This window comes from Passer montanus, unplaced genomic scaffold (genome assembly GCF_014805655.1).
Source record: "Passer montanus isolate IOZ18808 unplaced genomic scaffold, ASM1480565v1 scaffold29, whole genome shotgun sequence".
NCBI classification, from domain to species: Eukaryota; Metazoa; Chordata; class Aves; order Passeriformes; family Passeridae; genus Passer; species Passer montanus.
The window spans coordinates 1,779,985-1,796,288 of NW_024367596.1; the positions used below are offsets into that span (position 1 = coordinate 1,779,985).

At 45.0% G+C, this 16,304-nt stretch overlaps 1 protein-coding gene across 1 annotated transcript; it reads right to left on the minus strand.

The window, feature by feature from the left end:
* Positions 1–425: 425 nt before the first annotated feature.
* Positions 426–8,028, minus strand: NMD3 (NMD3 ribosome export adaptor). The gene is made up of 16 exons (XM_039713819.1): positions 7,945–8,028; positions 7,724–7,858; positions 7,100–7,196; positions 6,386–6,466; positions 6,023–6,151; positions 5,429–5,519; positions 5,215–5,293; positions 4,840–4,936; positions 4,512–4,629; positions 3,841–3,986; positions 3,207–3,319; positions 2,498–2,570; positions 1,934–2,040; positions 1,610–1,680; positions 1,059–1,188; positions 426–915 (listed from the first exon to the last, which is right to left on the minus strand). The coding sequence occupies exons 1-16, from the start codon at positions 7,986–7,988 to the stop codon at positions 912–914; spliced, it is 1,515 nt and encodes a 504-aa protein (XP_039569753.1). The 5' UTR covers positions 7,989–8,028; the 3' UTR covers positions 426–911.
* Positions 8,029–16,304: the final 8,276 nt, after the last annotated feature.

A 16,304-nucleotide genomic window follows, 5' to 3' on the forward strand; every position in this document is an offset into this window, starting at 1 on the left:
GGGGCACTGGAAACTTGGGAACCTACAAAGAGACCCAACTTTGGTTGTGGGGAGCTGCCCCAGCCAAACAAACCCCACAAACCCAGGCAATCCTTGGAGTCAAGGCTTCAGCAGCACAAGATCTCCTGCTGAAAAACCCATGAAAGCTTTTCCAGGCTGGCAGCAGAGCAAGGAAGGGGGGAAAGGAAGAGGGAGATCTCCAGGGATAAACAGGATGAGACAGCACAGCAAATATCCAACATTCCTGAGAGACTCCAGCAAGGGAAACAGGGAGGAGGAAAAGGATTGATGAAAACAGCAGAGTTGAAACCCAGATTTTATTACTCCCCCATCACCTGCCACCAACAGGGAGTTCATTATTTCGTCCTCTTTGGACAGTGCAACTGGATTTGAAAATGAACTAAAAAATGATGAATTAAAGTATCTTGAGAGGTTTTTAATCCTTTATAGCTGGTTTATTAATTAATTGCTGAGCATGTTGCTTTTAATCCACTGATCCAGACATGGGATAGAGTTCAATACTCATCACACTCCACAGGATTTTACAATCTTTCTGATCAAGGGCTTTGCAGGGAAGTTTTCTTCGTGTGAGGGAACAGAAATTAGTCTTGAGCTTCCTCAAATATGGATATATGGAATAATCTACCAGTATCATAAAAGGCTTCAAACCATTGTGCCAAAAAATGGGGAAAACCTTCCCCATGTGAGAAATTAAAGCTGTAACAGTAGGTAGGGACTCTACCTAAAATCCAGCAAACTGGAATAAAATCTTTCCCTCTGGACATCCTTCCTTATTTTCTCCACTGCAGAAATTGCATGGAAAGATCCCTCAGGGATGGGAGGAACTTGTGGAATTTATATTGCAATGCTTCCACCCGAAATTGAACTTTAATTGCTGATTCTCTGGAATATCATCTGTAAAATATGAATTCCAGGCCATTATTTTGGGGTGCAGTGGGAGTTCTGTCACTTTTCCTGGCCTTGTGGTGGTTAATTATGGTCTGGGGAGGTTTTCCTCCCCAAGGGAATATTTCTTGGATGTAAGGCACTGTCCTTACTCTGTCAGCATTTCTGCTCCCTCCCCTCCAGTGGCGTCCTGGGAAATGTGGAGATCTTCCAGCATTTCAGCCAGGCTGATCCGTGGAGCTCCATCATCATCTGTGTCACTCTCCACTGGAATATCTGCATCTAAAAACACAAAGAAACCCCCCAAAGAAACAGCTAAGCAAAGAAAACAAACCCCAAAACACCAGAGCAACCCCAAGGGAAAATGGGGGAAAAAATGAAACCAACAACACCAAAAAACCAACCAACCACAAAACAAAAACCCAAAAATTCCTCCTAAAAACTCAACAGTCCCCTCATGGAAAAAAATTGAATTCTGTATCAAATCCTTCACCCAGCAGAGATTTTGGGTACAAGAGGAAACTTCTCTTTCACTTAAAGGCAAGGAAACAAAACCCATCAGGGGAAACACATCTGTGAAATACTTTACAGCATTTCTCCAGGCATGAAGAGTTTGGAGAATGCAAACAGAGAATTCCAGTAAAACTGTTTTGCCTCAAACATGATTTAATTACACCCACTGAAGGAGTTAGAAAGGGCTTACTTCTGTAAATGTTGACATTTTTCCTTATGTTCTCATCCTCTTCCAGATCTTCCAGGAAGTCCTGGTATTGTCTGTAAAAGATGTGGGATGTATTTAATCCCTGTTCCTTTGGATTTATGGAAATTCATGCAACAAAGTAAAATCAGAGAAACAAAACTCCAGCAGACCTGAGAGCATCCCCACATTTCCAGCTCATTCTCGCCGCTCTTCTACCCTCACCTATTAATTCCCAACTCATTTATCTCCCATTTTCTCCTTTTTTCCTCTCAGCTGGGGTTATTTAGAAGCTGCTTTGTCACTGAACAAGGAGAGCAGATACTGAACCTTTCATCATCTGTGTCTGAGGCTTCCCTGTCCCTCTCCAGCTCCTTCAGCTTCCAGTTCCTGCGGCGCTGCCGCCTGGAGCGGTCGTAGCTCTTCTTGATCAGCACCTGCAGGGAAAGCAGCTCCTTTTTCCACCTCCCAAAATCCCAAACCAGCACCCAAATCCACATTTGGGCATCTAGAACCAGCGGGACTGGCACGCAGCAGTGTTATATTGAATTTACAGGGAGCTTGTTGGTTCAAATGTTTGCAAACACTTGGGAAGTGGTCCTGAAGGGACAGGCACACACTGGAGTTATTATTTCAGCAGCCAGTGATTGGTAATTGGAATAAAACCAACAATTAATGTATTATCTGACCATGGCAATTGGAAAAAACCCAACAATAAATGTATAACTTAACTATCACTAAAATATTTAAGGAAATAATCCTTCAAAATCAAATGATGCTCAAATTTCAGTGTTAATATCCTCTCTTGCTTCAGGCACTGCTCATTATAAAATCACATTCCCTCCTGGCTTGGGTGATGGAGGGAACTTTGGACAGAGAAAGGGATTTTCTTACCACGTCAGGAATATGCTGGGGGTTCATCTTGTTGGCAAATTCATCATTTAGGTTGCAGTTGGCCAAGTCAAAGCTAAAATAGAAACAGGGGTTTTATTGTGCTTTATAAAAACCCAACCTCAATGCATCATGTTTGTGCTAAAGGGCAGCTCAGTGTAAGGTGCAGCTCCTAAGGAACAGAAATATTTCCAGAGGAAGGGAAATGAATAAAAATCCAGGTAATTGTCCAGCTCTCCTAAGTCTGAGCAGCTGCTGTTCCCAAATCCTGTTCTGCTGGCACTTCCCAACCTCTGGAATCCAAACTGCAACATCCACTGAAGTTCTGCTGGGCTCACAACATTCATGTTTAAACCTTTGTAAGCATCACTTTATTTGCCTAATCCTACAAAGAATTAACATTTGTTATCACTGTATATGATATTAATTAGCAAATAAATAATTAATTGGAGTTTTAAAAATACTTCCCATTTATTTGTGGCTAAACTGTGATTCCAAGCTGCACTCTGAAGGCAATCAGCTCTCTTATTTCTAACAAATTTTACATGAAAACTCCTTCTAGAAAACAGATTTCCTGGATTAGGACCAGGATGATTCCACCCCTTTTGCTGCCTTCATTTTGAATTCAGAACAGTTCAACACTTTCTTGCTAGCACATGAATTCAGTCATTAAATAATCATTCAACAGAAGTTTCAGAGAAGAAGAACAGACCCCAAGACCAGGTCCCCAGGACTCAGGATGTGCCCCAGGTGAGTGCAGCAGAAATATTGGTGATCTGTGTCCAGCTCCGAGGTTTTCCTGACCCAGGCTTCAGCCAGAGTGTGCTTTGGGAGAGAAAAATAAACATTTCTTAACCAAACCCAGCTTAACCCCAACATCTGCACTGATTTAAACTCCACTTGTCATTAATCTTGTGTTTCTGCATCACATATCCAATGTATCCCCTGCTACTTCTCATTTCTCATTCCATAAAAGTAAGGAAATGGACATGGCAACTCCCACGAATTCCCAAAGTCTATTTCTATAAATATTTTAGCTTTTAACTGAGAAGATCCATTAATTCTGATTAAAAAGAAATTCTTCAACAAAACCCATTCAGTCATTAAAGCTGCAAAATTAATATTTCTATCCCCACTAACAAGCAGAGTTTAAACTCTGCAAGCAGAATTCCTGGAAGTGGAATTCACATCCTGCCTGTGCCATTTCCAAACCAAATGGTCCCAAGGAAAGCTTCTGCCAGTGGCAAGACCCAGAAGAGCCCAGCCTGACTGTGCCAGGCAGACCCAGATCATGAATTCAGCTGAGCACAAGGCCCAAAACATGAATGAAACAGAGACATTCTCACCTTGTTTGACCGAGCCCCTGCCCCAGCACCTTTTTTCCTCTCATTGACCCTGTTGATGTCCATGATGATGAACTCCTCCAGCTGCTTGGGGTGGAACAGGCTGTTGAAGGGGTGGCGCCAGTAGGTGTTCCCATCAATTTCAGCAACTGCAAAATCATCAGGGGGAGAATTTCTTGTTAAAAAAACCCATTAGCCAAAATGAAGGGAACTGCCAGACACGTTCTGTTCATCTCTGTAACAGTTATTTAGGACATGACCCACATTGCTGCAGGAGCAGCTGATCTGTGCCAGACTTTACTCAAAGGAATTATTCCTGGATCCATCCTTTTAGAGGGATTCTGCTGCCCAGGCGCACCAGCACACATCAAGCAAAGCACAGAATTTCTGGTACTGAAGTGGCTGAAAATTTAATCCAGATGCCATCTAATTGCAGGGGAATAAAGCTGACACAAGTAAATGCTCAGAACATCCAGGAGCTCAAACTGAGCCTGCACATTCTGCCCAGGATCCTATGGGAATCAAGCTAGGAGAACTCTCAGCTCATTACGAAATTTCTACTGTACAGACAAATTTAACAACAGTAAGGTCCAAAGAGCCAAGATTTTGTGGAAAGAAACCCACAGTAATTGTGCCAGCAGAACAATCAGGGGCTGAGGAAAACCCAAACTCACTCTGCAGAGTTCTGGGGTCGATGAGGTGGATGGTGCTGGTCACTCTGATGCACACACAGATCTGGCTCATGTTCCCCAGACTCTGGGCCAGCTTGGGTGACAGACACACAACGTTGTCCTGCAAACCAACACAAACAACTGACATTCCCATTTCCTCAATTTTCAACCAAATCTTCTGAAATACAATTTTAAACTTTGTGGTTTTATTTTTCTAGCCCCAGTAACTTCTGCATTTCCTGTGTGGATCCCTCCCTACCCCCCAAACCCTACAATCTCCAAATGCCAGCTCTTCCCACAACACCCTAAAGGTGAAGCAGAGGGAAGCTACCTTGCATATGGGAACAATTTCCACAGAGAAAGTGCTTTTGTAGTTGTAGACATTACTGTGAATGTCGTGGGAGATCAAACGCTGGGATGATTTGGATCTGTAAAACACAAAAACAGAGTTCTCAGGAAACAAGAGACACACCTGGAACAGGAGATCCTTGGAACAAAGTGTCTGCATCACAAATATTAAGGAAACAGAGGTAAATTTTACCATGGCTAAGTGGAAAATACAGGGCTTTTGTAGAAGGGATTTAGTCTGTTTTGATTAAAATACAGATTCCTTTCACTTGCCCTTACAAAATTCTTTTAAAAGGAAGGATTTAAGACAGTTCCCCAAAGTTCTGAGTGCTCAAGGCAATGGACAGGAGAGCTGTACCTGGATGGAACTGTACACTGAAGGAAGTCCACCATCTTCTGGGCATGTTGCTTGGAAGAGTAATAAAAATCCAGGCCATCTGAAAAGCAAAGAAACAAATCTATTTCTATTCTATCAAATATAATTAATAAGCTTTTCTCTACACAGCTCCCAGCACACACACATGAAAACATCCATCATAAATCCGGGTTATTCTGCCTCCAGACCCACTCACCGTGGATTTCCTTGATTCTTAGTGTGTTTTGATGGAGCCTGTGCTTCAAAATCAGCTGCTCCAAATAGTAAAAAGTCTTCTTGTGCACAGTCTAAAGCCAAACAAACACAAAAGCATCAAGATTATTTAAGAAGCATCCAGGACAAACCAGGATCTCTGAAGAATAAACATTTATAGGAAGTGATCACCTACAGAAAGAACATCCAAGTAAACAAAGATTTCAGAGTGCTCTACTTATACCAAATTATTGAAAGCTTCCATTTCTCATTTTTGTGTAACTGGTTGCTAGAGAAATCTATTTCCTTTAAAGAAAAATTAAGTATTTATCCCACTGTTTCCAAACTGCCTTAAAATACAGGAGGGTATTTAGTTATGCACACAAGATCCTCCTGCCAGCATCATTTTAAAGAATTTTAACACTGGACAGCAGAAAGGTTTTCTACACTGAGTAAGAAAAAATTCAATAACCTTGAACATAAAACACATCCCTGTGCCTAAGTGTGAGTACATTTTTGTCTGAGAAATCCAGAAAATCACCCAATTCTTTGCCTGGTTGTTCTGCCACGATCAAATAAAAATTCAGTTTGCCTCTACCTTCTGCCTGACTTGCACCACAGCTTTCCAGAAATCCTTGGCTTCAATCCTGTGACAGTCTTCACACATCTGAGACTGAACAACGTACTCCACCACAAACACCTGCTGCAGAACTGCCCCATTTATCACCTGCAAAACCAAAGTGTTCAAGGTTTAAGTTCTGTTTGGGTCACAAATAACTGCAGTATTTTCCCATCTTTACTGGAGCAGACAATAACTTTCTTCATTCTGATGAATGGCACTTTAGTGACAAAATTTAGGCAGGATGAAATTTAATCTTAAGAAAAATAATAATTTAAAAATCCTGTTGTTTGCCACGAAAGCTTTTTAAAAGCCAAAGGGAGAAGGTTATGTTCCAGTTACCTCTTTCTGAACAGTCAATTTGAGCTTGAGCCTCTTGGAATGTGGTTCTGTCCAAATGAATCCTGCATCAATCAGCCGGACCTGCCCGTGGGGAAGCACAAGAGCTCAGTAAAACCAAGCCTAACTCTACAAACACAAACGGTCTATAGCAATGAAGTGAATAATCTTAATTAAAAATAGATATATTAATATCCAAAATCCATTTAATAGTGCTTAGCTAGAACTTGGAGGATGATTGGCATAAAAACAAGATGTTCAATCTCAGGTCCTTCCCTCTAATAATATTCTGAACCTAAGGGATGCTTTATTCAACTGAAACGTGTGAATTTGAGTTAATCTATATACAGACCTCTGCAATCCTTTTTCATATCATCATAAATCAGTGAGAATAAATATTGCACAATTTCTCAAATGTGAAAAAAACTCGGAAATTAAGGTACATTAAAACCACATCATCATCCCTCGCCTAAGGGATGCTTTATTCAACTGAAACATGTGAATTTGAGTTAATCTATATACAGACCTCTGCAACCCTTTTTCATATAAGCCAGTGAGAAAGAATATTGCATAAATAATTTCTCAAATGCGCAAAAACTTCTGAAATTAAGTACATTAAAACCACATTGACTTCCCTCAGTTCATTCTGCTCAGCTCCCATCTCTACAGCAACAATTGTGGCCAGGCTGTGAAACCCCAGCAGGATCAGCTTCTCACCTTGCTCAGGGAAGCTTTGATTTTCTTCAGACACAAAGCCAGGAGCTCTCTCGATTCCAGGGCACACTGGATCCAGGTTCCTGGAGGCTGGAGGTACCTGGGATGCAGGCAGCATTTCACAGCAAGTTAAAGCTGCTTGAGCACCTTAAATCACTCCAAGGATGAGCAGCTACTTCCAGAGCTTTCAGTTTAGTAACACCAATGCAGTAACACCAATACAACTTTTAGAATCAAAGAATATCATGGCAAAGTGGCTAAGGGGACTGGGCTCGTTCGCCAAGCACTGCCAAAGCCTCCACTAAATATAATTTACGTCCCCAAACGTCACATCCACAGGGCTTTTAAACCCCTCCAGGGATGGGGATTTCACCAGTGCCCTGGGCAGCTGTGCCAGGCTGGACATCCCTTTCCATGAAAAACTTTTCCCAATATCCAAACTAACTCTTCCCTGGCTGTCCCCTCTTGTCAGGAATTGTGCAGAGCCAAAGGTTCCCCCTGAGCCTCCTTTTCTCCAGGCTGAGCTCCTCCTCACCAAACCCGTGTGCTTTTACCTCGCTAAATCCCGAGACCGATGCATTCCGAGGGCATTTTGCTGCCATCCCCCGCGATTTCGCGGCTCCTCACCTCTCGCACTGCTTGCAGAAGTGCACCGTGCCCTGCTTGGGGATGCCCTCGGTGATGTCCACCTGGGCCCGCAGGCAGCCCACGCACATGTTGGCCGGGTTGGGCGGGATGGGGACGCCGCACTGGCAGCACAGGCTGGGACACGGGGACAGAGAGAAGCACAGTTAGTCACGGTCACGGTCAGAGCCAGCGGGAACGCCGGTCCCCCCGCCACCGCTCACATGTGTCCCTGCGCCGGGGCCGCGGGCGCCGGCAGGTACTCCATGGCTGCGGAACACGCGGCGCTTTCCGGCCGGCAGAGGAAGGGGAGGAGACGGCGGGGCCAGCCCAGCCCGGCCCGGGGAGGGTGGAGCGAGGGGGACGCGGAGAGGCAGGCGGGAACTGTCGGGAACGCGGAGAGGTGCGGGAGGAGCCGTGGAGAGGCAGGCGGGGATCGTGAGGGGGCTGTGGGGGAGCCCTGAGGGAGCCCGGAAAGGGCCGTGAGGGGCCATGGAGAGGCGGGGGAAGCGGTGAGGGAGCCGTGAGGGGATCATGGCTGAACCGAGAGGGAGCGTGTTAAGGGCTGTTAGGGGACTGTGGAGAGGCGGGCGGGAGCTCTGAGGGAACCGTGAGGGCGCCGTGATGGAGGCGCCACGGAGAAGCATGAGGGAGCCATGGAGGAGCCGTGAGGCAGTCCAGAAAGGGCCGTGAGGGGCCATGGAGAGGCAGGGGAAGCGGTGAGGGAGCCGTGAGGGGGCCATGGAGGAGCCCTGAGGGAGCCCGGAAAGGGCTGTGAGGGAGCCATGGAGCAGGCGGGAACCGTGAGGGACGTACGCTGTTACAATTCATTAATTAGGCATTAAATTATATTTTCATTTACAAGGAGAAGCCTATGCTGTCTGTTCACTTTGTATTCCGTTTGTGATGTACCACAAGCACCCTGTGGAGAGGAGGAACCGCTGTGGCAAGGGGTGAGAATTAAATGATCTTTAAGGTCGTTTCTATCCCAGAGCATTCTGTGATTTGATGATTCTGTGACACCAAGGTTTGTTTGTGGATCAGCATTTGTTTCCTGCAGGTTATGCTGGAGAAAAATAAAGCTGAATTGCATCAACACGTTGTGTGGGATTTATTTAATGTGGTAACATCCTGATGGAAATGAAGAGTTCTTTCACTCGAGGACTGAAAATCACAGCTTGTCAAGCTGTCTGCCATGTTTATAATTCTTTGACACATTTTTCTTTAGTGTGCTGCTTGTGTTCACACAGTTACTTCTCCTCCTTTGAAATTAAGTTTCTCTGCAGACCTCTCTAGAGACTCACTGGACCATATTATTAAAACAATGAAAAAAACCCCACAATTTAAAAAAAAAAGTTTCCCTGCTCTGAAGTTTTGTTTCAGAACCTCTGCTACACAACGGGTGTTACATAGTTTTTGCTTTGAAGCTCTGATGAATCACTCAATGTTTGATTTAGGAAATAAAACACTTCCAGGCTGGCATTTGGGGAGTGGCGTTGGGAGAGGGGAAGGACAAAGCCTGTCCTTTGTGGAAGCCACATCTTTGAAGTCACTGGGAGGAGAATTGAATCCTGATTATGCTGGAAGAGTTTCAGTTGCAGATTTATTTTCAGCTGCAGATTTATTTTCTCCACCTAATTTTGGTGCTAATACAGCAAATCCCACCTCAGCTCGAGGCACAGCCTCTGTGAATATCAGAACTGGGTTCTTTGTACTCATCAAGGTACTTTGTGTTGTCTCTGCAAGCTCTGGTTACCTGGCTTCCATGGAAAATTTGTATTTTAAACTGTGTTACAACCACTTCTGAAGGATTTTATATTCTTGCACAAAATGAAGCAAAAAGCAAAGCAGCCTGAATCTCACTCCTAGTGAAAGCCATATCAGTTTGTACTTATTTCTTACGTGATTTTCAGTGAATATTAAGTGTTCTATTGATTTTATAAGGACGTTTTCTGCCTCTACTGCCATATTCTTTCACAGCATTTAAAGGAATTGTGTCATAGGCCAGGACAGCGAGCACACACATATATTTAAATATATGTAAAACTTAAAAATTTCACACTATTTTAAACCAGGTTTCAATATAGATTTGCTCTCAGGCTTTTTTTGCAGGTGGCTGGGCCCTCGAGAAAATCCCTGTAGGTGTTTTTGGGAAAGCTCAAGTGCCAAGGCCAGAAAAACCAGGAGACTGTGCCAGTGACAAGAGCTCCCAGCAGCTTCATTTTCAGTGGGAATGTCCAACGGAATGGTAAATTCACGGGGAATATCCCTGTGATTAATTGAACAGACACCTGAGGTCACTGTTCCCTCACATTCACTGGATCCAGGAAAGGAGGTGCTCCATCACCTCCTGGACTTCTCCTCCTGAGGAGCTGCTCTGACCTCCCCAAGGAGGGTTTGTTCTGGGCTGCTGTTTTCATTACCTGTGCTCATTTCAGTGTAAAACTCCAGGAATTTAAGAACAGAACCAAAAAATGTTTTACACTTATTTTTTCCTATTCACTCCCATATAAACTGGGGATTCAGAGCAGTGTGCACAGCACCTCCACGTCACAAGCAATAAAAACATCCTCCTTTAACTGTAGGATTTTAGTAACAGTGTCCAGATGGAAGCATGGGAAGGGCTGTGCAATAACAATAAATCACCCTTCTGGTGCCCAATTTAGTTCTGAGGAGGATCCTGGAGACACCCAGTCTGTATTTCTTCACAAATCTATTCTAGAATTCTTTACAAATCTATTTCTCACAAGTGTTCACACATTCCCAACAATTTTGCTCCTCTTCCTATTGCAGGAAGCCACGATTTAGAGAAGTTGAGCAGTTTCCATTATGACAACAGAGGAATTTCCAGGATTCAGAGAGGGGAATTAACAACCAAGGAGTCACCAGGATTCAGAGAGGGGAAATAACAACAGAGCAACAATTTTGCTCCTCTTCCTATTGCAGGAAGCCACGATTTAGAGAAGTTGAGCAGTTTCCATTCTGACAACAGAGGAGTCACCAGGATTAGGAGAGGGGAATTAACAAAGAAGAGTCACCAGGATTCAGAGAGAGGAATTAACAAAGAAGGGTAGCCAGGATTCAGAGAGGGGAATTAACAAAGAGTCACCAGGATTCAGAGAGGGGAATTAAAGGCAGGGCCTTTTACAGGAGCTGTTTCAGCTCCCAGTGCCACTGGAGACATTCTTGGGCAGGAACAGATTGTGCCTGCCCTGGTGTGAGGTGGCAACTCCCACATTTATTCCAAGCCAGGATCTATCTCCCAGTTTGGAATCAGGCATCTCCAAGAGGTCTATTCCTTTGGAAAGCAGGGATCTCCTTGATTTTCATCATGGATTGCAGCTGGGAGGTTGCAAACTGGTAATTTCAGCAAGGGCTGCTGCTTCAACGTGTCCTCTGTGGTCTGAACGGGAGGAATAACATTCCCTGATTCCCCTGGGACACAGCACTTCCAGGGGCTGCTTGCTGTGTGTTCACCTGCACTAAATGTACTGGGATAATGCTCCAGTTATTTTCCAGTTCTTGCCTGTTTCTTCAGTTCTTGTGAGGAATCCAATTAGCAATCCAATTTACACCAGCATTATCACTGCTGAACTTCAAGGCAGGAGCAAAAGGAGCCAGAAGAGCTCCTTTAAAATAGCTTTGTGACAGGGATGGGGATATTGTGACATTCCAGTCTCAGCTGATGGAGGTGAAACTGTGTTGCATCACCAGCTTTAATGAGCGTTGTCACGGCACAAATACCCGTGGGTTGGCTTTCTTTTCATGTGTGTGTGAAACTTGCACGTCCAACACGTTGGATGCAGTTCAGGGACACCTCTGGAAGTGCTGCCCTGTGTCAGAGAGGGGGAAAACTCCCAGCCCTGCTGAGGCAGCTGGGAATAGCTGGATGCTCAGAGGCAGAGCTGTTGGCTTTGTGCAGTCAGGGGAACAAACAGCACCCCCTGCTTCCTAAATCCCTGGAACCTTTAAAAAACTCCTGCTGTGCCTGTTGTGGGCTTACAAGCAGTGGGATTTTCCTTTGTAGCTTTATAAACCAAAATAACCCAAACCGTATTGAGCTGCTCGAACAAGGAGACATCCCAGGTTAATGAAAGCAGGTTTAGATTAGATATGAGGGGGAAATTGTTCCCTCCGAGGCCCTGGCACAGGGTGCCCAGAGCAGCTGTGGCTGCCCCTGGATCCCTGGCAGTGCCCAAGGCCAGGTTGGACACTGGGGCTGGAGCAGCCTGGGACAGTGGAAGATGTCCCTGCCCATGGGATGGAATGAGATTTAATTTGCCTTCCAACCCAAACCATTCTGGGATTCTGTGATTCTGTGAAATTGTGATCACTCAAACATCATGGCTTATCCATCCTTGATAACCACGAACAGCCACGGCAAAGGTTTCACTTTAAGGCAAAGCAGGGACAGGAGCCAGGAGGTGTTGCTTTAGTCCTGGTGTGTTTGTTACTAGGCTGCACTAGGCATGAACCCCAGACTAAGAAATAATTGTTTTAAAAAGGTAAATATTTGCTCATCAGAACACAAGAGGGACCTGAGGATGATTGTACAGGAGCTGTTTGCTTTCCACTTGCCTTTGGTAATCTTCCGTGTGCCAGCTAAAACATCTCATCCCATTAAAGGAATCCTGGTGAGGGGTGGGGTGAGCTGAGAGCTGCTGGGAGAGGACAAGAGTGGACATCAGGAGAGGTTCAAGCTGGAGATCAGGAAGAAGTCCTTCACTGAAGGAGTGGTCAAGCATTGGAATGGACTCCCCAGGGTAGTGGTGGAGTCACATCCCTGGAAGTGTTCAAACAGCACTTTGGGACATGGTTTAGTGGGTTAAAGGTCGGTCTTGATGATCTTGGAGATCTTTTCCAACCACAGTGATTCTGTAATTCTGTGATCAGGAAAATGAGTGTATTTTTCACTCTGAGTCCTCTGATGAGAGACCGTGAGAAGAACGATATGCAGATAAAAGTATTTTGGACATTATTCCTGCTCAAAAGCTGCACATAAAAATTATGGAGTGAGCTGACATTTCCGGATTCACTTTCCTGACTTTTCTTGCCTCTGTCTGGCTGGAGGAAAAAAAACAGGGAAAATGCCAAAAATACAGTTCAGTGAATGAAGATTTCTTAAACAGTCAGGGAAGGAACACATGGAAAAAGGAGGAGGAGTGGGAGGAGGAGGAGGACAGGGACACTCTGTCCACCCAGGGCTTCACCAGACCACTGGGGCATTTTAACATAAAGCATTTTCCCAGTGGCAACCTAAGATGTGCTGAAATAAATGAAATTTGCTAAATGACAATTAACTCCTTCTTCTTAACTATTCATTATTTCTTTTTGCTTGCTCCAGTCCTCTCTGATGGCATTTGCATGTTACAATTACCCAGGGAGATAAACTCCTAGGGGGGGAGATGTCGCAATTGTCGTGGGCTGGATCCTTCCCCACCGCTCCCACCTCGCTGGCACAGCACGACACGGAGTGCTGACACATCCCTGGGAAAAGGTGTTTGTGCAGGTGCTGCTCAGCCAGAACATTGCAAAACCAGGACTCGCTGCACGGCCAAGGGAGTGGAAACTTCCCCAGCTGATCCCGCTGCTGCAGCTCATTATTTATTTAGCAGTATCTGCATTTATATGAAAGATGATCCCAGCGATGCTCATTCGGCAGTTGAAGATTTCTCGGGGAAAAGAGGCCACGGAGCCAGGGCTGCTGCGAGGGGCTGTTCCAGTGCCCAGCTCCTGGCATGGATGGAGAGGATTGGAGAGGAATGGTTTGGGTTGGAAGGGGCCTTAAAGCGCACCCAGTGCCACCCCTGCCGTGGGGACACCTCCCACTGTCCCAGTTGATCCCAGCCCTGTCCAGCCTGGCCCTGGACACTTCCAGGGATGGATCAGCCACCCTTTTTCTGGGCACCCTGTGCCAGGCCCTCCCCACCCTTCCAGGGAAGGATTTCTCCCCAAAATCCAGTTTTGATGCTGAACTGGGTGTGGGGTTGTGAGGTATTTTGGTGGTGCCACTAAAATACATCTATGATAAGAAAGAGCTTTTGGATATCAAGACTAGCCAAAATTTGGATACCAATTACGTCAGATTATTGGATAGCTCATGAGGCACCTGTAGCCAGCTGTGGAAGGTTTGGGCACGGGAAGCACTTGGAATTTTTTGATGTGTCTCCACACCAAGGCTGAGGCAGCACGGACTGCTGGGTGTAGGTACCCACCCCTCAGTACCAGTCTGATTCCACTTGATTTCACCTTTAATTCTCACATGGGGAGAAATATTGGAAAGGGAAATCAAAAATGTGTGGAGAAAACTTCTTGGGATGCATTATTTACCTGGAGTGAAATACAAAACGTGTCCCAAACTTCCCCTGAGCGAGGCACCATCATGTCCAGAGCTGGACGTGCCGAATTAGTTTACAGCATCTTTTTTTGAGCTGTTCCTTTATAAATCACTCAATCTCTGTGCATTTGGCAGATAATTACTGCCTCAGTGAGCTTCTCTCTTGTGCAATTTGTGGCTGTGGGAAATGCAAGGAGCTGCTGGAAGCCCTTTCCTCTGCCAGCCTCATGGGCGAGGCTGTTGCTCCCCATCTTTAATTAGGGTGCTGCAATCCCATCCCAGCCCTTTCCATGCCAGCTGCTTTATCCTGAGCCCGGCTTCACTTGTTTCGTGTCAAATTCCCCATAATGAACATTTTACCTGCATTTTCTCCCCCTGTTCTTTTTTCTTTTAAGTGCCTGAAGCTCCAAAAAATTCACAGAGTGTAACTCATCCTTGAGTACGACCTTGAAATAAAGAGAGATTTCTGATTTGCTCCATGATTACAAAGCAAAGATAGGAGCTGCCAGAGAAAATAACGGGAACAGCAGCCTGGCTGCCAATGGATCTATTCCTGACCCTGCCACAATTTACCTTCATTTCCTCCCTCTTTGCTCAGTCATTGTAAGAAAAGCAGAATCTGTTTTTTTGGGTTTTTTTAATATGCATTTGCCAGATTTACCCTATTTAATGTCACGTGGATATTTGCCCTCTCCTTTTTGTCCTGTTTCCTGATTTTTTCCTCTTGCCTGGGCATATTCCAGCACTGAGATTCTTATTTTGATGCAGAGGGTGCATGGTTTTAATTTCACTTTTAAACCCAGACTAATGTGTGTTGGTTGAGGAGGGCTCTAACTTACATCAGGCCACATAAAACAATTTCCATAGCCTATTTTGAGCTTGGACCTCCTTATTCCAATAAATAGGAGGCCCTGGATGTCCTGGCTGTCCTGAAACCCCAGGATCAGCAGAGTTTATCAACTCTTACCTGTTCTGATGGAGCAACTGCTGAAATAAGGGTGGGGCAGGCAGGGATGATGACAAGTGGGAATTCTCGGAGCTAATTCTGACCTCCACCCGTGAATCAGAGCCTTCCAGCCAGGGAGTTCCCATGGAAGTTGCCTGGAGATATTCTCAGGATTTGGGCTCCTCAAATTCAGACAAAAGATTGCTTATTGGGAGGAATGTGAAGGACAAAGTTGATGGTGCTTTGAAGCAAGGGGCTTTGTTTGGTGCAGGCTGGGTTTTCCTCGCTGCATGTGAGGACAGAGTCAAGAGGAGCCCCTGTCCTTTTATCTGTTCCTGGTGGAGTTGTGGGACAAGCTCAGATCCAGCCCTTGGAGCACCTCAGGAGGCATCAGCCCTCCTTTGTCAGCTCACAAACCCTGAATTCTCAATTTCCTGAGATTATTTCCCCTGAACATTTCATTAGCTTCAGCTCCTTGACTCCCTTGACCACGACAAGTTTGCAGCAGGGCTGCTTTGGGTGGTTTGATGTTGGATCTGAGAATCTGCACTTTGAGTCTGGCTTTGCTCCTGACCTCCCAGTTTTTCAGTTCATGGTGGGATTTCAGGATATTCAGCTGTTGTTTGGTGTTTGAGAGAAAAATAACTGAAATTATTTGGGTAAGGGCGAGAGGACAGGGCTGCTGTTGCTGCATGAATATTGATCATTGTGTGTGATTAAGAGAAAGTTAATTATTCCATGTTCTGTAATATTTCATTTGCAAATCTGCCTGTTCTGCTTTAATTTCAGTGCTCAGCCTGGCACGTGGCCACTTGTCCATGTCTGTGCCCTGGGGTGCAGCAATTCATCTGGGAGAATTGTCCCAGTTTTGGCTCTCACTGGTGCTGCACGACTGTAATTTGCTCTTAGTGTGGTTCTGCTGACTCTCCTACACCTGCTGGGCTTCTTTTACCATGGCTTAAATAGTTGTGTGAATTTTTTTCCCTAACTTCCAAGTAATTAGGGAATTAAATTTAGAACTGGAGCATCCAAAGTAAGAATTTTAGATTATGGCAGAATCACAATTATGAGAAAACCTTAAAAAAAAAATATCAAAAATCAGAAAACAACAACAACAACAAACAAACCAAAAAAGCAAAAACAAAACAAAAAAACCCCAACTTGTTTAAGATTTCAAAATTCCACAAGCACAGGAATTTTCCCTGGAATTCTGAGTAAATGGGACACTCAGACGTGCAGGGGCACCGGTGGTGATCCTGATCCCTGGGTTCCCTGGGGAGCAGCACTAAGGAAAAGGTCCT